Here is a 20999-nt window from a genome sequence, read left to right as displayed (position 1 = left end):
GTGAGACAGAAACAGACGACTGTGGAGTTATTTTGCGGGACAAACAGGCAATTGTGGAGAGTTATTTTGTGAGACAGACGACTGCGGAGTTATTTTGTGAGACAGACGATTGTGGACAGTTATTTTGTGAGACAGAAACAGAGGACTGTAGACAGTTATTTTGTGAGACTGGGGTCCAATGACTCTCAAGCTGGTCCTAGTGGCATTAAAATACAGAGAAGGGATGCAACCCCAGAGAGGGCTTTGATACCGGAAGTCCTCATGGAGGGGGATTCTCCTTCCAAACACTAACCCCAACTCCCTCTCTCCTCCTCCCTATCTTCCAGATGCCATCACCAATCTTCAATAAAGGTAAGTAAAAATGTTATTTTATATTACTATACATAATTAAAGACTATAGCATTTGTTGTATGTAAAACTGTAATTAATCTTTATAAAATGTATTTTTTTTGTGAATATTTTTGGGTTTCTGGAACGGATTAATTGTATTTCCATTATTTCTTATGGGAAATATTGCTTCGAATTTCAGACTTTTCGAATTTAGAACTAGCTCCTGGAACGGATTAAGTTCGATTTTTGAGGTTCCACTGTACTTTGATCCATTCTCTCTAAATGACCAAACCACCTCAACAACCCCTCTTCAGCCCTCTGACTAATACTTATATAAACTCCACACCTCCTAATTTCCACACTTCGAATACTCTGCATAATATTTACACCACATTCCCACGGCCTCCAACCGCCTCCTCGCTGCAGCATTTACAACCTAAGCTTCACACCCATATAAAAGTGTTGGTGCCACTATACTTTCATACATTCCCTTTTTTGCCTCCACTGATAACGTTTTTTGTCTCCACATATACCTCAATGCACTACTCGCCTTTTTTTTTCCCTCATCAATTCAATGGTTAACCTCATCCTTCATAAATCCATCTGCTGACACATCAACTCCCAAATATCTGAAAACATTCACTTCTTCCATACTCCTTCTCTCCAATGTTATATCCAATTTTTCTTTATCTAAATCATTTGATACCCTCATCACCTTACTCTTATCTATGTTCACTTTCAACTTTCTACCTTTACACACCCTCCCAAACTCATCCACTAACCTTGAGAACTTTTCTTTAGAATCACCCATAAGCACAGTATCAACAAAAAGTAACTGTGTCAACTCCCATTTTGTATTTGATTCCCCATAATTTAATCCCACCCCTCTTCAACACCCTAGCATTTACAGTGGACCCTCAGGTAATGGCATTAATCTGTTCCAGAGAGTTTGCCTTTAACCGATTTGGACGTTAGCTGAATTAATTTTCTCCATAAGAAATAATGGAAATCAAATTAATCCATTCCAGACACCCAAAAATATTAAAAAAATAATTTTTTTTTTTACATGAAATATACATTTCCCTACACAGAAAACAATGAGACATGCACAATAAACAATACTGATGTGACACTTACCTTTATTGTGGACTTATTGATGAGTGATGAGACGGGAGGAAGGGATTTGGAGGAGGTGTACTATTGTTTGGAAGGGAAATCCCCTTCCATGAAGACTTCCGGTAACAAGTCCTTTTCTGGGGTTACCTCCCTTCTTTGTTTTTTAATGCCACTAGGACCAGCTTCAGAGTCACTGGACCCCTGTCGCACAAAATATCTGTCCAGAGAGCTCTGTTTCTGGTGTCTCTAAGATTTCCCTAAAATGGAACACAAGAGTGTCATTGTACATGTTGCCAATACAGCTTGCAACAGCTGTGTCAGGATAATTTTCATCCATAAAGGTTTGCGCTTCAACCCACTTTGCACAAATGTCCTTTAATCTTCAACGAAGGCAACTTCCTCGATCTCTCTTCCTCCTCCTCTAAAGCACACTCCTGAGCTGTGATCTGTTGCTGTTGCACCTGAAGCTCTTGCAGCTCTGTAGTGGTTTGCTCTTCATTGTCATCCTCCACCAACTCTTCCACATCCTCACCACTAACCTCCATCCCCATGGACTTCCCCAATGCCACAACAATGGTACAGGCTCCTCAGGGTTAGCCCCAAATGCTTCAAAATCCCTCTCTTGTATACATTCTGGCCACAATTTTCTCCAAGCAGTCACTCCCTCCCAAGCCTTACCTATAAGGTTTATGCACCTGAGGATACTGAAGTGATCTTTCCAGAACTCTCTTAGGGTCAATTCAGTGTCTGAGGTCACTTCAAAGCACTTCTGAAACACTGCTTTGGTGTACAGCTTTTTGAAGTTTGAAATGACCTGCTGGTCCATGGGCTGGAGGAGAGGAATGGTATTAGGAGGCAAAAACCTCACTTTAACCCTTTCAGGGTCCGTGCCGTAGATCTACGGCTTTACGTTGAGGGTCCAAACCATAGATCTACGCCAAAATTCTAGCGGCATCAAATTTAGTGCGAGAAGGCTGGTAGGCCTACATCTGAGAGAATGGGTCTGGGTGGTCAGTGTGCACACTATATAAAAAATCCGGATGCCCGCATGGCATTGTGGGAACGCTGCCAAAGTAGCTTTGTTCATTGTGCCTGGCGGCAAGGAAGCTCTCACTCCCCACTCACTCTCTGGGTGAAGTCTGACTCTCCTCTTCACAGCTTACAGTTCTAAGACTGATGGAAGTGGAGCTGAAGAGGAATTCTATGGTTTTGAACCATATGGTACAATGGTACCATATGGTACAATGGTATGGTACCCTGTGCCATATGGTACCCTGTACTGCATGGTACCCTATACCATATAGTACAATGTAACATATGGTACCGTGTGCCATATGGTCAACTGGAGGTGTTAGTGGCAAGAGACACCAGCCAAGACTGAGTGGGAATGCAAGCTAGCTACTGACTCAGCAGTTTCCAAGACAAAGCACTTTCTTATCCACCTCAAGGAACATGTCGAGTGGCTGTACATTTGTAAATATATAATAGAACATTACTAATATACAACATTTTTGCATATTTTTGTTGTAAACAATTATTGTAAACAAAATAATGATGAAAATATAAGTTTGTTTCTGTTGAATATAACAGTACCATATGGTACAATGAACCATATGCTATCATTGTACTGTATGGTACAATGTATCATGGTACCATTGCAACATATGGTACCATTGTATCATATGGTACCACTGTACCAAATGGTGCCACTGTACAATATTGTACCATATGGTACAATTGTACTATATGGTACCATTGCACCCTATGGCACCATTGTACCATATGGTACTATATGGTACCGTTACATTCAACACAATAACCGCACTAATATTTTCATCATTTTGTTTACAATAAACTTGTAAACAAGTTTTGTAAACAATATAATGATAAATTAGTGCAGTTATTGTGTTGAATACAATGAGTGTACACTTATACGATATACATTATATTGGTCTCACAGGCCACAAATATTACTAGAAAAAAAAATTAGAAAAGAAAGAAAAAAGTATAAAAAAAATGTAAAATAAAAAAAAATGCGATTTTGCGTTCGTCACTGATGTTGCCGCCACCCGGTCATTTTGGGTCAACTTCCTGCCGCTGTATCTTGGTAAGTACTGATCAGAATTTCTTTTTTTTATTACCTTCACAAAAATACTATCTTTAATTCTGTAAGAAAAAATATTTTTTTTTTTTTTTTCAAAATTTCTTGGACACTGGGGCACCCTGGGCCAACCCTGAAAGGGTTAATGAAGGTCAACTCCTCCACAATTTGCTCTTGCAAGCCATGAGGATGAGCAGGAGCATTGTACATTAGCAGGAGGCACTCGAGTGACAATTTATTTTCCAGGTATTTTTTCATAATGGGGCCAAACACATCATAGAACCAGTCAAAGAAAATGTCACTAGTGACCCATGCATTACTGTTTGCTCTCCACATCACACAATTTAGTTTTGACGACACTGTTTTTCTTGAACACACTGGTAGTTTCAGAGTGATACACGAGTAAAGGCTTCACTTTGCAATCACCACTAACATTACTACAAAACATGAGAGTTAATCTGTCTTTCACAGACCTGTGTCCTAGGAGTGCCTTTTCCTCCTGAGTAACGTAGGTCCTAATGGCTTGATAAAGCTCCTGGAGAGCGAAACGTTGCCACAATGTCACATTAGTTGCACTTGTGTCCTTTTACTTTACAACCCCATCACTACTCATACTTACACTAGCCCACCTTTCTGCCAATAGTTGCTAATATCTCACCCAAACTTCCTCCTCCCTTAGTTTATACACTTTCATCTCTCTCTTACTTGTTTCCATTTTCCTTTTATCCCATCTACCTCTTACTGTAGCTACAACTAAATAATGAGCTGACATATCAGTTGCCCCTCTATAAACATGTACATCCCGGAGCCTACCCATCAACCTTTTATCCACCAATACATAATCTAACAAACTTTCATTACGTGCTATATCATACCTTGTACGTATACTTATTTATCCTCTTTTTTCATAAAATATGCATTACTTATTACCAAACCTCTTTCTAGACATCTCTCAATTAAAGGCTCCCCATTTTCATTTACCCCTGGCACCCCAAATTTACCTACCACTCCCTCCACAACATTTTTACCCACTTTAGCACTGAAATCCCCAACCACAAGTACTGTCTATCTTGGTTCAAAACTCCCCATGCACTCACTCAACATTTCCCAAAATCACTCTTTCTCCTCTACACTTCTCTCTTCTCCAGGTGCATAAATGCTTACTATAACCCACTTCACATTGAACCCTTATTTTACTCCATATAATCCTTGAATTTATATATTTAAATTCCCTATTTTCCTGCCATAACTTATCCTTCAACATTATTGCTACTCCTCCTTTAGCTCTAACTCTATTTGAAACCTCTGACCTAATCCCATTTATTTCTCCCCACTGAAACTCTCCCACCCCCTTCAGCTTTGTTTCACTTAAAGCCAGGACATCCAGCTTCTTCTCATTCATAACATCCACAATCATCTCTTTCTTATCATTTGCACAACATCCATGCACATTCAAACATCCCACTTCGATGTTTTTCCTCTTTTTCTTTTTAATAGGCTATACAGGAAAAGGGGTTACTAGCCCATTGTTCCCGGCATTTTAGTTGACTTTTACAACACACATGGCTTACAGAGGAAAGATTCTTATTCCACTTCCCCATGGATATAAAAGGAAAAGTAATAAGAACTAGAACTATTAAGATAAAATCAAAGAAGACTCAGATGAGTGTGTATATATAAACAGGTACATGTATGAAATGTATGAAAGAGGGGAAGGTACCTAGGGATTGGCGGAGAGCATGTATAGTCCCTTTATATAAAGGGAAAGGGGACAAAAGAGATTGTAAAAATTATAGAGGAATAAGTTTACTGAGTATACCAGGAAAAGTATACGGTAGGGTTATAATTGAAAGAATTAGAGGTAAGACAGAATGTAGAATTGCGGACGAGCAAGGAGGCTTCAGAGTGGGTAGGGGATGTGTAGATCAAGTGTTTACATTGAAACATATGTGAACAGTATTTAGATAAAGGTAGGGAAGTTTTTATTGCATTTATGGATTTAGAAAAGGCATATGATAGAGTGGATAGAGGAGCAATGTGGCAGATGTTGCAAGTATATGGAATAGGTGGTAAGTTACTAAATGCTGTAAAGAGCTTTTATGAGGATAGTGAGGCTCAGGTTAGGGTGTGTAGAAGAGAGGGAGAATACTTCCCGGTAAAAGTAGGTCTTAGACAGGGATGTGTAATGTCACCATGGTTGTTTAATATATTTATAGATGGGGTTGTAAAAGAAGTAAATGCTAGGGTGTTCGGGAGAGGGGTGGGATTAAATTATGGGGAATCAAATTCAAAATGGGAATTGACACAGTTACTTTTTGCTGATGATACTGTGCTTATGGGAGATTCTAAAGAAAAATTACAAAGGTTAGTGGATGAGTTTGAGAATGTGTGTAAAGGTAGAAAGTTGAAAGTGAACATAGAAAAGAGTAAGGTGATGAGGGTATCAAATGATTTAGATAAAGAAAAATTGGATATCAAATTGGGGAGGAGGAGTATGGAAGAAGTGAATGTTTTCAGATACTTGGGAGTTGACGTGTCGGCGGATGGATTTATGAAGGATGAGGTTAATCATAGAATTGATGAGGGAAAAAAGGTGAGTGGTGTGTTGAGGTATATGTGGAGTCAAAAAACGTTATCTATGGAGGCAAAGAAGGGAATGTATGAAAGTATAGTAGTACCAACACTCTTATATGGATGTGAAGCTTGGGTGGTAAATGCAGCAGCGAGGAGACGGTTGGAGGCAGTGGACATGTCCTGTCTAAGGGCAATGTGTGGTGTAAATATTATGCAGAAAATTCGGAGTGTGGAAATTAGGAGAAGGTGTGGAGTTAATAAAAGCATTAGTCAGAGGGCAGAAGAGGGGTTGTTGAGGTGGTTTGGTCATTTAGAGAGAATGGATCAAAGTAGAATGACATGGAAAGCATATAAATCTATAGGGGAAGGAAAGAGGGGTAGGGGTCGTCCTCGAAAGGGTTGGAAAGAGGGGGTAAAGGAGGTTTTGTGGGTGAGGGGCTTGGACTTCCAGCAAGCGTGCCTGAGCGTGTTAGATAGGAGTGAATGGAGACGAATGATACTTGGGACCTGACGATCTGTTGGAGTGTGAGCAGGGTAATATTTAGTGAAGGGATTCAGGGAAACCGGTTATTTTCATATAGTCGGACTTGAGTCCTGGAAATGGGAAGTACAATGCCTGCACTTTAAAGGAGGGGTTTGGGATATTGGCAGTTTGGAGGGATATGTTGTGTATCTCTATACATATATGCTTCTAAACTGTTGTATTCTGAGCACCTCTGCAAAAGCAGTGATAATGTGTGAGTGTGGTGAAAGTGTTGAATGATGATGAAAGTATTTTTTTTTGGGGGATTTTCTTTTTTTTTTTTTTGGGTCACCCTGCCTCGGTGGGAGACGGCCGACTTGTTGAAAAAAAAAAAACATGTATGTGCAGTATGCTTTAAGTGTAAGTAGAAGTAACAAGACATACCTGAAATTTTGCATGTTTATGAGACAGAAAAGACACCAGCAATCCTACCATCATGTAATACAATTACAGGCTTTCGTTTTACACTCACTTGGCAGGACAGTATTACCTCCCTGGGTGGTTGCTGTCTATCAACCTACTACCCATTCATACTATTCATTTATAAACAAATATTTTATTTAATCTACTTAATAATTATATATCTATAATCTACCTATCAACACACCGGCCATATCCCACCGAGGCGGGGTGGCACAAAAGGAAAAATGAAAGTTTCTAATTTACATTTATTAATATATACAGGAGACAGAGTTACTAGCCCCTTACTCCCAGCATTTTAGTTGCCTCTTATAACACAGCTTACAGAGGAAGAATTCTGTTCCACTTCCCCAGGGAGATAAGAGGAAATAAACAAGAACAAGAACTAGTAAGTAAACAGAAGAAAACCCAGAGGGGTGTGTGTATATATATGCTGGTACATGCATGTGTAGTGTGACCTAAGTGTAAGTAGAAGTAACAAAACGTACCTGAAATGTTGCATGTTTATGAGACAGAAAAAAAGACACCAGCAATCCTACTATCATGTAATACAATTACAGGCTTTCATTTTACACTCACTTGGCAGGGCAGTAGTACCTCCCTGGGTGGTTGCTGTCTACCAACCTACTACCCATTCATACTATTCATTCATAAACAAATATTTTATTTAATCTACAGTGGACCCCCGACATTCGATGGCATCGAAATTTGATAAATCTGACATTCGATGCATTTTAACGCAAAAATTTCGCCTCGACATTCGATCGAAAACCCGCTATTCGATACGATTTGTACGAGACATGTCCACGTGTGGCCTGAATTGCCCCGTGTGTGCCAGTGTGCGCGCATCTAAGGATACATTCGGTACATTCCATATTATCCATATTATCACTGTTTTTGGTGCTTGTTTCTGCAAAATAAGTAACCATGGGCCCCAAGAAAGCTTCTAGTGCCAACCCTTCGAGAAAAAAGGTGCTAATAACTATTCAAATGAAGAAAGAGATAACTGCAAAGTACGAAAGTGGAGTGCATGTGTCGGAGCTGGCCAGGTTGTATAATAAACCCCAATCAACCATCTCTACTATAGTGAGCAGGAAAACGGCAATCAAGGAAGTTGTTGTTGCAAAAGGTGCAACTTTGTTTTCGAAACAGAGATCGCTGGTGTTAGAAGATGTTGAGAGACTGTTATTGGTGTGGATAAATGAAAAGCAGATAGCAGGAGATAGCATCTCTCAAGCGATCATTTGTGAAAAGGCTAGGCAGTTGCATGATGATTTGGTAAAGAAACTGCCTGCAACTAGTGGTGATGTGAGTGAATTTAAGGCCAGCAAAGGTTGGTTTGAAAGATTTAAGAATCGTAGTGGCATACACAGTATGGTAAGGCATGGTGAGGCTGCCATCAATCATCACCAGATCTTCATTAAAGGTAAGTGTCAATTATTCTATTGTTATTGTTTTTTTTCAACAAGTCGGCCGTCTCCCACTGAGGCAGGGTGACCCAAAAAAGAAAAAATCCCCAAAAAGAAAATACTTTCATCATCATTCAACACTTTCACCTCACTCACACATAATCACTGTTTTTGCAGAGGTGCTCAGAACACAACAGTTTAGAAGCATATACGTATAAAGATACACAACATATCCCTCCAAACTGCTAATATCCCGAAACCCTTCCTTTAGAGTGCAAGCATTGTACTTCCCATTTCCAGGACTCAAGTCCGGCTATGTAAAAATAAAAATAATTGTTATTGTTGTTATTGTAATTATTCTATTGCATTAAACTTAATATTTCACGTGGTAAAAATTTTTTTTTCATACTTTTGGGTGTCTTGCACGGATTAATTTGATTTCCATTATTTCTTATGGGGAAAATTAATTCGACTTTCGATATTTTTGACATTCGATGAGCTCTCAGGAACGGATTAACATCGAATGTCGGGGGCCCACTGTACTTAATAATTACATATCTATAAATTATGGAATATGTATACACCTACCATCCGACTTACAACTGAGTTCGGTTCCGAGAAACCGGTCATAAGTCGAACTTCACTACTGAATATCAAAATAACAGTTTTTGTAATGACTATTTTATTGTTTTATTTGGTATTTCATGTTTTACATTACTTTTTATGCAGTTAGTACTGTATTTTATACTGTAAGGTTTAGGATAAACACTGTGTACAACACAAACACTTGTTTATTTCCCAGAAATTTGGCATAAAAACACGGTCGTAAGTCGAGTCGTCGTAAGTCGAGAAGGTCGTAAGTCGGATGGTAGGTGTATTATGAATCAAGGACAACAGATAATCAGCCAAACTCATGTTCAGGCAAAGCGAGCATCTGGTCACTCGGAAAGCGAGACCTTGCTACAAAATGCTCATGAGTAAAATGAAAAACCAGAAATCTCACTAAACTCTACTTTGTTCTGCTAGGACTAAATAACTCACGTGTTTTGTAAACTTCAGCCAAATGGAGAATTTATTTTTGTGTACTTTTGAATATACAGTACATATTTTTTATCATCATTAGTTTTGGCTCAACAAATTACAACGTGAATTCAACATATTTTGGATGTATTCACTTTTTTCCTATTAAAAATTTTGAGATTGGGGATATTTGGGTTGGGATAAATTTGGTTTGGGGGTGCACAAGCTAATCAAGGTTAGACAGTCCTGCTCTAGGTTATCACTATCTACCTCAATCTTTGAATACCCCTTTGTGAGAGCATGAGGAATGATTCGTGTTTAATCATCTTCAAGCATTACATCCAACTTAAATCCGTAATTTTAAAAGTCACACAATCACATACATAAATAGCTTCCATTTGCTATCACTGAGAGGACTGCTACACTATTTCCATTGCAAGAGTTATCTTCAAGTAGATGTAACTTCACTGTCTCATCTAACAGGGGCTTAAAGGGAGGGGGGGGACGATTTTGCCTATTTTTTTCTTTCTTTCTAATTTTAATGAAAATTAAGCAGCATTTGAAACCTACACACCATGTTTCTTTTCACTTTTTTCCTTATAGTTAGATAGAAAAAAAAATAAAATTGTTATATTTTATAGGTCTTACAAGAATCCTTTTTCAACAAATTTGGTAAGATGTACAATGTTCTAGTTGACATCAGACGAAAGATAAAGAGCTAGATAATAATAGTTTAGAGGGAAATGAGCGAAATGTCAATAGATTGCATTATACAAAATGTTGAATTTTTTTTTTTAAGGAAAAAATCAATAAACAAAATGGTAATACATATCACAAATCCCCTCTCTAGGATTACAGAACAATCATTCCTCAATAACTCTTTGCAAAAAAAGGAAAATAAAATCAATAACTTATTCCTGAGTTATTCACATACATGTATATAGTTTGCATGAAACTCTAGGGTAGCTGCATTGCCACCTTTCACTGACCATCATAGCTCCTCTCTGATCGGCGACTCATAAGTCACATAAAAATCATAATTTCTGGAGTAGAAAAAAAAAAATTGAAAAAGATACAGTGGACCTCCGGTTCACGATATTAATCCGTTCCTGAGAGCTCATCGTAAACCAAAATTATCGGAACACGAATCAATTTTCCCCATAAGAAATAATGGAAATCAAATTAATCCGTGCAAGACACCCAAAAGTATGAAAAAAAAAATATTTTACCACATGAAATATTAAGTTTAATGCAATATAATAATTACAGTAACAATAATAACAATAGAATAATTGACACTTACTTTAATGAAGATCTGGTGATGATTGATGGGATGGGAGGAGGGAAGTGTATCGAAGTTTTTAATGTTTAGAAGGGGAATCCCCCTCCATTAGGACTTGAGGTAGCAAGTCCTTTTCCGGGGTTACTTACCTTCTATTAATGCCACTGGGACCAGCTTGAGAGTCACTGGACTTCTGTTGCACAACATATCTGTCCATAGAGGCCTGTACCTCTCGTTCCTTTATGACTTTCCTAAAGTGGTTCACAACATTGTCAGTGTACAGGTTGCCAACACAGCTTGCAGTAGCTGTGTCAGGGTGATTTTCATCAAAAAAGGTTTGCACTTCAAGCCACTTTGCACACATTTCCTTAATTTCAATAGTTATTAGCACCCTTGGTCTCGATAGGTTGGCACTAGAAGCTTTCTTGGGGCCCATGGTGACTTATTTTGCAGAAACAAGCACCAAAAACATTGATAATATGGAATGTACCGAATGTATCCTTAGATGCGCGCACACTGGCTGGCTTGTAAACACTGGCACACACGGGGCAGTTCAGGCCACATGTGGACACGTCTCATACGAATCGTATCGCATACCAGGTTTTGTAACGGGAACTGAGGCAAATTTTTTGCGATATAATGCTTCAGATACCGGATTTATCGGATACTGATGGCTTCGTGAACCGGGGGTCCACTGTACTTAGAAATGTGCTAGAAACAAGCTGATTACATCAAAATGATGCCAGAATTATGCACTATTTTTTGGTAAGAAAACATTTTTTTTTTTTCAAAATTTTTCGATTTTTTTCAGAGATAGTCTTGCAGAGCGTTCCTCCCCCCCCTTAACTTCCTTGAGTGGGGCTCTATATAATCTCTAGAAATACAGAAAACTAAGCTATTAGACTTTTGATAGAGCACTAAAAATCCTTGTTAGGAAACTTTACAAGTTGTATCTGCAAAACCTCAAAATTTATAATTAACTGAACTTTTCCTGATGGTTATGCATGAAATACAAGCAGAAATCAAGCTACACTTGACTACAGTAAGAGTTGTATGTAATTTAAAAGGAAAGAATAGAAAATTTATACTTAATACTTACAGGTAAGCATCTGGATGTATAGTGTAGCATCTGGAAAATGCCAAGTATTCAACATGACGCAATTCACTGATGATGATTGAGACAGCAGAAGCAGTTAATTGAGTTCCATCACTTACATCCAATTCTACCAGCCCAGGGGCCTGCTCTGCCAGCAATCGTACATCTTGAAGGAACAATACAAAAAAGCCTTAATCTCAAACTTAGTATAAATACTCAACATTTTAAGAAGTATTCAGCTTATTATAAGCTATTACCGTAACTCCATTCTCACCTATTATGAAATATAAAAAATAATGGATACCTTTAACTGGATAAATCTCTATTGCCAAGTCATGCTAAATACAGTAGGGCCCCATTTATACGGCAGGATAGGTTATTGTTTAGCTTCCAACACAATGCAAGCTTTCTCTCTTTAATAACACTAATAATAGAGTGGCACCTCGGTTTTTGTGATTAATCCGTTTGAAAATGTCTGACAAAAACCGAAGCAATATTTCCCATAAGAAATAATGTAAATCCAATTAATCGGTTCCAGCCACCCAAAAATATTAACAAAAAATACATTTTATAGAGAATAACTATAGTTTTACATACAGAAAACAATGAAAAATAAATATAAATGACTAATGAAAAGGATAAATGAACATTTAACATCACTTTTACCTTTATTGAAGACTCTTGTTGGTGTATGGAAGATGACGAAGAGGGGAGAGGGACGAGGAGAGGTTATTGTTTGGAAGGGAAATCCCCATCCATAAGGAATTCAGGTATTAAGGCCTTATCCGGGATTACTTCCCTTCTTTGTCTTTTACTGGCACTAGGACCAGCTTGAGTCACTAGACTCCTGTTGCACAAAAAATCTGTCCAGAGAGGTCTGTTTCTGGCGTCTCTTAAGATTTGCCTAAAATGGGACACGGTATTGTCATTGAACATGTTGGAGACTGATAATTCTCCACAAAAATTTGCAATTCATTCCACTTTGCACACTATGTCCTTAATCACCGAAGAAGGCACATTCTCCCCTCTCTATTCCTCCTCCTCCTCCTCCGTCTCAGCTGCAGTCTGTTGCTGTTCCAGTTGAATGTGTCGCAGTTCTTTTGTGGTTAACTCTTCCCTGTGGTCGTCCACCAACTCTTCCACATCCTGGTCACTCACATCCAACCCCATGGACTTCCCCAAAGACAATAGATTCCACAACAGGCTTAGGGTTGTCAGGGTCAGCCTCAAACCCTTCAAAATCCTTCTCAAGGACACATTCTGGCCACAATTTTCTCCAACCAGAGTTCATCGTCCTGGAAATCACTCCCTGCCAAGCCTTATCTATAAGGCTTATGCAAATGAGGATATTGAAGGGATTCCTCCAGAACTCTCTTAGGGTCAATTCAGTGTCTGAGGGCACTTCAAAGCACCTTTGAAACAGTGCTTTGATGTAGTTTTTTGAAGTTTGAAATTACCTGCTGGTCCATGGGCCGGATGAGAGGAATGGTATTAGGGGGCAAAAACTTCACTGTGATGAAACTAAACTCCTCCAACAATTGGTCTTCTAAGCCTGGAGGATGAGCAAGAGCATTGTGCATTACCAGGAGGCACTCGAGTAGCAACTGATTTTCCAGGAGGGATTTCTTCTTACTCGGGCCAAACACTTCATTGATCCACTCAATGAAAATTTGCCCTGTGACCCATCCTTATTGTTAGCCTTCCACATCACACACAATTTACTCTTGATGACATTGTTTTTCTTGAACACTCGGGGATTTTCAGAGTGATACACCAGTCAAGGGGGGAGTGAGGGATTTTTTTCAGCGCTCTCAAGAAAAATTCGAAAATTTATGAAAATGAGTTATTCATATAGAAAAATAGCTTAACTCTTTGGCAACACAATGGTACAAGAATCAATGTTCTACAACGTTTCTACAAGAAATTATAGTCATTTATATCAGGTATGGTGGCGGCGATGTAGGTAGCGCGTCTGTTCTCAACCTATGTATTTTTTGGAATTTTTTCCTTGTTTTTTATCGCTTTTTCTTTGTATTATTCTTTCTAATATAATAATTGATTATTTGGCATCATATAAGAGTAGGTGGAGCTTATCAATAGACGTCTAGCCTATCGGGAAGCACCTGGGTACACTCGGCAGTGATCCCTCTCCAGAGAGTGCCAGGTGAAATCATTTCATTATTACGCTTATATCAGCTTATATATTAACTATACGGCTTATTTATCTATCAGAATTTATCTAATATGATATAATAATCACTGTAAATAACAAACAAACATGTTATATACTCTAGACTGAATAAAATAGGCCATAATATAGCGAGAGTCCACCAGCAATATTTCGATATAAAAAAGTTACTCCTCGTCTCCATGTTGTATTGTTTGGTCTGTGAGTGAGAGAAAACGATGTTTTGAAGAGGATAACTGCACTAGAACATCAGTTTACTAAGAAACACACTGAAACAAACGCGATTTTCGCAAAAAAAGAAATTTTTTTTTTTGACGGTAGGCCTACCGGCGTTCTAGGCCTATATCTCGGAAGTAACTTATTCACTTATTTCGCGGACCTGAACCATTATTAATGATTGTATTGAAATGATTTTCACAGACAATATAAAACAAAGTGTGTTTTAATTTTTAATGATGGATTTTTTGGAATATCTCAAATATTTTTGATTTTGTGGGGGGTAAAAGGCAGATATTTTGGTGAATGCCAAAAATTCTGTCAAATGTATTTTTTTTTACCATGATAATAAGATATATTAGATGAAATGGCAACGTAAAATATTCGTGCTAGTTGTATTCTAACAGTTGGGAATGTCGGAAGTGCCACTCGTAGTGCCAATTTGTCAGGGGATGCTGCCATATATCAAAATTATGTTAATATTTTTTTTCTATGTTGTTTGTTGGCCAATCATACTGAAACTTTGTCACATTAAACTACATACGCACCTCTAAAAGTACACCAAAAATAAAATAAATCGGTTGAAAACAAAAAAAAAAAAATATAATCCCTCACTCCCCCCTCAAGGCTTCACTTTGAAATCCCCACTAGCATTACCACAAAACAAGAGAGTTAGGCTATCCTTCATAGGCTTGTGTCCTGGCAGTGCCTTTTCCTCCTGCATGATGTAGGTCCTCTTTCGCATTTTCTTCCAAAAGAGGCCTGTTTTGTCACAACTGAAGACTTTGGGGAGGAATCCTTCAGCCTCTACGTACTCCTTGAATTCATCAATGAATTCTTTGGCCCCAAGTTTGTCCTAACTTGCAGCCTTGCCATGCCTTACCACACTGCTTATGCCAGTTTGCTTCTTGAATTTGTCGAACCAGCCTCTGCTGGCCCCAAATTCACTAACAGAAGCACTAATTCCAGGCATTTTCTTTGCGAGATCCACATGCAACTGCCTTGCCTTTTTGCAAATTATCACCTCCAAAACACCATCTCCTGCTAATTGTTTTTGGTTGGTCCACACCAACAACAATTTCTCAACATCTCCGATTGTTTGTTATCTGTTTCGTTAGCACATTTACCCCTTTCGCAACATCAGCTTCCTTGATTTCTCTTCACCAGGATGGAACTGATCGTTGATGCGGACTTCCTGTACATCCTGGCGAGATCAGCCACACGTATGCCACTTTCGTACCCTACTATGAGTTCTTTCTTAAATTCTATAGTGTTTCTCGCCTTCTTTATCAAAGGGCTGGCACTCGGAACTTTCTTTGGCCTCATGGTGGCTTATTTAGCAGTCGCACTTAATAAACAAGCACAAAAAACAATGGATTATTACGAATGTTCCGGATGAACATGTGGGGTGATGCTCACTCAACGAGAAACAAAGGCAGACTGAGTCACGAACACATGGGATGCTTAGTGTGAGCGCTCAATTCAGGGAAATGAGTGGCCAAGTCACACAGGCAGGCAAACGAGCTTGGTACAGACCATTTTCAACTCTACAAAAACTGAGCGGATGTACAAAAACTGGGACAATATAGTGGACCCTCAACCAACGGCATTAATCCGTTCCAGAGAGCTGGCCACAGTTTCCTCCAAGCAGAGTTCAAGGTCCTCTTAGTCACTCCCTCCCAAGCCTTACCTGTAAGGTTTACACAACTGAGGATACTGAAGTGATCTTTCCAAAACTCTCTTAGGGTCAGTTGAGTGTCTGAGGTCACTTCAAAGCACTTTTGAAACACTGCTTCTGTGTAGTTTTTTGAAGTTTGAAATGACCTGCTGGTCCATGGGCTAGAGGAGAGGAGTTGTATTAGGAAGCAAAAACTTCACCTTAACGAAACCAAACTCCCCTGCAATTTCCTCTTGCAAGTCGTGAGGATGAGCAGGAGCATTGTCCATTACCAGGAGGCACTTGAGTGACAATTTCTTTTCCTGGAGGTAATTTTTCAGTGGGGCCAAACACACCATAAAACCATTCCAAGAAAAATTCCCTAGTGACCCATGATGAGGTGAACCATAGAACTGAGGCATTGTAGAGACAACGTTATCCACAGAGGCAAAGAGGGTAATGTAGGAGAGTATATTGGTACCAACACTCATTTATATGGGCTGTGAATGTTGCAGCAAGGAGGCTGGAGGTGTGATGTCTGAGGACATGTGGTGCAAATATTATGCAAAGAATTCATAGCGTGGAGACAAGGTGGTGGTGTGGCATTACTAAAAGTATTAATCCCAAGGACTGAGGTGGTTTAAACATTCAGAGAGGATGGAGCAATATAAGCAGTGTAGGGGTTGCCCTAGGAAAGGTTGGAAGGGATAAAGTGGTTTCGACTTGCAGCAGGCGAGGGGCTGGGACTTGCAGCAGGCGAGGGGCTGGGACTTGCAGCAGGCGAGGGGCTGGGACTTGCAGCAGGCGAGGGGCTGGGACTTGCAGTAGGCGAGGGGCTGGGACTTGCAGCAGGCGAGGGGCTGGGACTTGCAGCAGGCGAGGGGCTGGGACTTGCAGCAGGCGAGGGGCTGGGACTTGCAGCAGGCGAGGGGCTGGGACTTGCAGCAGGCGAGGGGCTGGGACTTGCAGCAGGCGAGGGGCTGGGACTTGCAGCAGGCGAGGGGCTGGGACTTGCAGCAGGCGAGGGGCTGGGACTTGCAGCAGGCGAGGGGCTGGGACTTGCAGCAGGCGAGGGGCTGGGACTTGCAGCAGGCGAGGGGCTGGGACTTGCAGCAGGCGAGGGGCTGGGACTTGCAGCAGGCGAGGGGCTGGGACTTGCAGCAGGCGAGGGGCTGGGACTTGCAGCAGGCGAGGGGCTGGGACTTGCAGCAGGCGAGGGGCTGGGACTTGCAGCAGGCGAGGGGCTGGGACTTGCAGCAGGCGAGGGGCTGGGACTTGCAGCAGGCGAGGGGCTGGGACTTGCAGCAGGCGAGGGGCTGGGACTTGCAGCAGGCGAGGGGCTGGGACTTGCAGCAGGCGAGGGGCTGGGACTTGCAGCAGGCGAGGGGCTGGGACTTGCAGCAGGCGAGGGGCTGGGACTTGCAGCAGGCGAGGGGCTGGGACTTGCAGCAGGCGAGAGGCTGGGACTTGCAGCAGGCGAGAGGCTGGGACTTGCAGCAGGCGAGGGGCTGGAACTTGCAGCAGGTGAGGGGCTGGGACTTACAGCAGGTGTGTGAACATGTTAGATAGGTGTCGAGGAAAAAAGTTTTTGGGACTTTACCAGCTGTTGGAGTGTGAATAAGGTAGCATTTTATGAAGGGATTCAGGTAAATCAGTTAACTGGACTTGAGTCCTGGAGGTGGGAAGGAGTGCCTGCACTCTGAAGGATGGGTGGGGATATCTGTAGTTTGGAGGGGCATTTGAACTGTATTATCGGCATGCCTCTGGCAGCACAGTTCTAGAGTGGATGATGGTGAAAGTGTTTCTTCTTTTGGATCACCCTACTTTGGTGGGAGACAGACCTAACTAAAATCCTTGGCATACTACTGTGTATATGTATAGAAAGCCCCTGGTCATACAGAGCATTTCAGGCAACTTAGGTTAATCTTGTTCTCCTGGATGCAACCCTCAACAGCTGTGCTATCGTATATACAGTAGGGCCCCACTTTACGGCGTTCCACTAATATGGACATTTCAAATTATGACCAAAACTCGCTATATGGCTCCCCCACCTGACTTTCTAATACGGTCACTGCACGCCACCCAGTTTGTTTATATTCTCCGTGAGCTCTGAGTCTCTCCATTATGTATGGAAATTCCAAAATTCAAGTGTTTTAAAGTTATTTAACCCTTTGAGGGTTTTCGTCGTACTAGTACGTCTTACGCGTAGGGGTTTTTGTCGTACTAGTACGCATAAATTCTAGCGGCCTCAAATCTCACAGGAAAAGGCTGATAAGCCTAGATGTGAGAGAATGGGTCTGTGTGGTGGGTGTGCACAGTAGGAAAAAAATCTGGGACCCAGTGGTGCATTGTGGGAATGCCATCATAGTACACAATTTCCACCGTGCCCTGTGGTAAGAAGTTCCTCACTCCTCGGCGAATTGGGACACTTTTGTTCCCCAGTGACAGTTCTAATACAGATGGAAGTGACAGTGAAGATGAGTTTCAAGGTTCTGGTGAGGTTTTGACCGAAACTAATGACCATAATATGGGTAATAGTGAGGAAAACCCAGACAACCCACAGCCTTCCACCTCTGGTGCTGGGCCGTCGTTCAGTTGTACCAGAATCAAAGAGGAAACTCCTATTTCCCAAAATCCCAGACTCAGATGTGAGCATTGGTGATGATAATGATAGTGATTATGAACTACAAGATCTTCAAACTTGTTCCAAGAATGGAGGAGGAGGAGGAGGAGGAGGCAGAGGAGGAGGAGGCAAGAGGAGGAGGAGGCAAGAGGAGGAGGAGGCAAGAGGAGGAGGAGGCAGAGGAGGAGGAGGAGGAGGAGGAAGAAGAAGAAGAAGAAGAAGAAGAAGAGGAGGAGGAGGAGGAAGAAGAGGAGGAGGAGGAAGAGGAGGAGGAGGAGGAGGAGGAAGAAGAAGAAGAATACGTAATGATAACAATAATACATAATAATAATACATAATAATAATAATACATAATAATAATAATAATAATAATAATAATAATAATAATAATAATAATAATACATAATAATAATAATAGGTAATAATAATAATATGTAATAATAAATGTTCACCCATGACAGTAACAAGATAAGGGGAGATAACATCTGATAAGTGCTGACGTTTGATGAGGGTAAATGAGGGTAGAGCTGATGCCAAAAGATGAGATGAACATCGCCCTCCCTTTGTTTTTGCTGGTATACTAACATTTCTGTCTGTCTATTTGCCTGTCTGTCAAGCTCCCTGTCTATCCATCTAGCTCTCTGTCTCAGAGAGCCACAAGACTGCGTCATCACTTTTACTCACATCTTCAAGCAGAGTATAGCACTTTGTCTGGGTTTCTTGGGTTATCCTAGGTAATTTATACCATGTATTCTTGTATTTATGTGTACCTGTGAGACAGAGATAGAAAGACAGATAGAATGAGGGAGAAAGATAATTAGATAGAATGGAGGAGGGGAAGCAGCATCCGACCCCATTGTTTTGACAGGCCGAGGGGGAAAGAGTAATGAGCCAATATGTCACTTTGACAGCTGCGGACTCCTTGTAATTTACACTATGGACAAGGAGGAGAAGGAGTAGGGGGAAGAGGAAGAAGAGGAGGAGGAGGAAGAGGAGGAGGAGGAGGAAGAGTAGGAGGAAGAGGAAGAAGAGGAGGAGGAGGAAGAGGAAGAGTAGGAGGAAGAGGAGGAAGAGGAAGAAGAGGAGGAGGAGGAAGAGTAGGAGGAAGAGGAAGAAGAGGAGGAGGAGGAAGAGGAAGAGTAGGAGGAAGAGGAGGAAGAGGAAGAGTATGAGGAAGAGTAGGGGGAAGAGGAGGAAGAGGAAGAAGAGGAGGAGGAGGGTGGAACACTAGTACACTGGTACTGGTACACTAACATTTCTGTCTGTCTATTTGTCTGTCTGTCAAGCTCCCTGTCTATCTGTCTATCCGTCTAGCTCTCTGTCTCAGAGAGCCACAAGACTGTGTCATCACTTTTACTCACATCTTCAAGCAGAGTATAGCACTTTGTCTGGATTTCTTGGGTTATCCTAGGTAATTTATACTATGTATACTTGTATTTATGTGTACCTGTGAGACAGAGATAGACAGACAGATAGAAAGAGAGAGACAGATTGAAAGAGATAGAATGAGGGAGAAAGATAAAACACCATTGTGTATGACACCATGTTTCAGAGTTCCACAAGCTGCAGAACTAATAGGAATATGTTCAGTGACTGTATATTGGTATATATATTATAGAACAATAATAATAAACAATGTTTTGTATTGTTTGTTTTTGTAAACAAGTTTTGTAAACAATATATTGATAATTATGTTTGTGTGCTTATTGTGTTGTATACAACGAGTGTATATATGTACATTGCACCTTACTTTGGTCTCACAGGCCACATAAGTTATGTGAAAAAATAAAATAGTGAAAAAAACAACAAACCTTCAAATACAAGTAAACTAAAGTTTACCGGGTGAGCGGCAGTCGCCGCTGTTGCCATACGCGGCTCATTTTCTGCAAACTTCATGCATCCATATCTCCGTAAGTATTGATGGTAAATTTTTTTTTGTTTATCCTATAATGTTTAGAAAAAAAAACTCTATTTTTTCATAAGAAAAAATAATTTTTTTTTTTTTTGAAATTTGGCCGACCCTGAGAACGAGTTTCGGAGAGGGCCTGTCGACCCTCAAAGGGTTAATATTTTATATTTTTCTCTCTTTTTTTTACACACTGGCTGTGTTAACCCCTAGACTGTTGCAACCCCAAATCCTGAGGTGTCTCCTGGTGTCGTAAAAAAAAAAAAATTCTTATGAAATGATGGTAATGACACCAAAAGAACGAAATTTGACGGAAAACTGACGGAATTACACTCGCGAAGTTAGCGACCTCGGCGATATTTATGAATCAGTGATTTCATTCACTCTGAGCCCTATTTTCGGCTAATTCCATTGTTTCAGTCGACCAAACTCATAGCTATTTCTTTAGAACTCCATTTTTTCTATCGATTGAGTACAAGAAACCGCCCATTTACCGATTACAACTACCCAATAACATGGTCAGACATTTGCAATTTGG

The 20999-nt window shown here is 40.5% G+C and overlaps 1 protein-coding gene across 2 annotated transcripts in view; it reads right to left on the bottom strand.

Annotated features, from left to right (window-relative positions):
* The window catches only part of Skp2 (S-phase kinase-associated protein 2), a 75636-nt gene that overhangs the window by 4236 nt on the left and 50401 nt on the right, over positions 1 to 20999 (bottom strand). For both annotated transcript variants that reach the window (XM_053778198.2, XM_053778199.2), the window contains exon 8: positions 11875 to 12037. In XM_053778198.2, the coding sequence (XP_053634173.1) occupies positions 11875 to 12037 (163 nt within the window). The remainder of the gene's footprint in view (positions 1 to 11874; positions 12038 to 20999) is intronic.

This window comes from Cherax quadricarinatus, chromosome 22 (genome assembly GCF_038502225.1).
Source record: "Cherax quadricarinatus isolate ZL_2023a chromosome 22, ASM3850222v1, whole genome shotgun sequence".
In the NCBI taxonomy this organism is placed as follows: domain Eukaryota; kingdom Metazoa; phylum Arthropoda; class Malacostraca; order Decapoda; family Parastacidae; genus Cherax; species Cherax quadricarinatus.
Note: the sequence above shows the minus strand (reverse complement) of the source record. Positions and strands in the feature narration are given on the sequence as shown.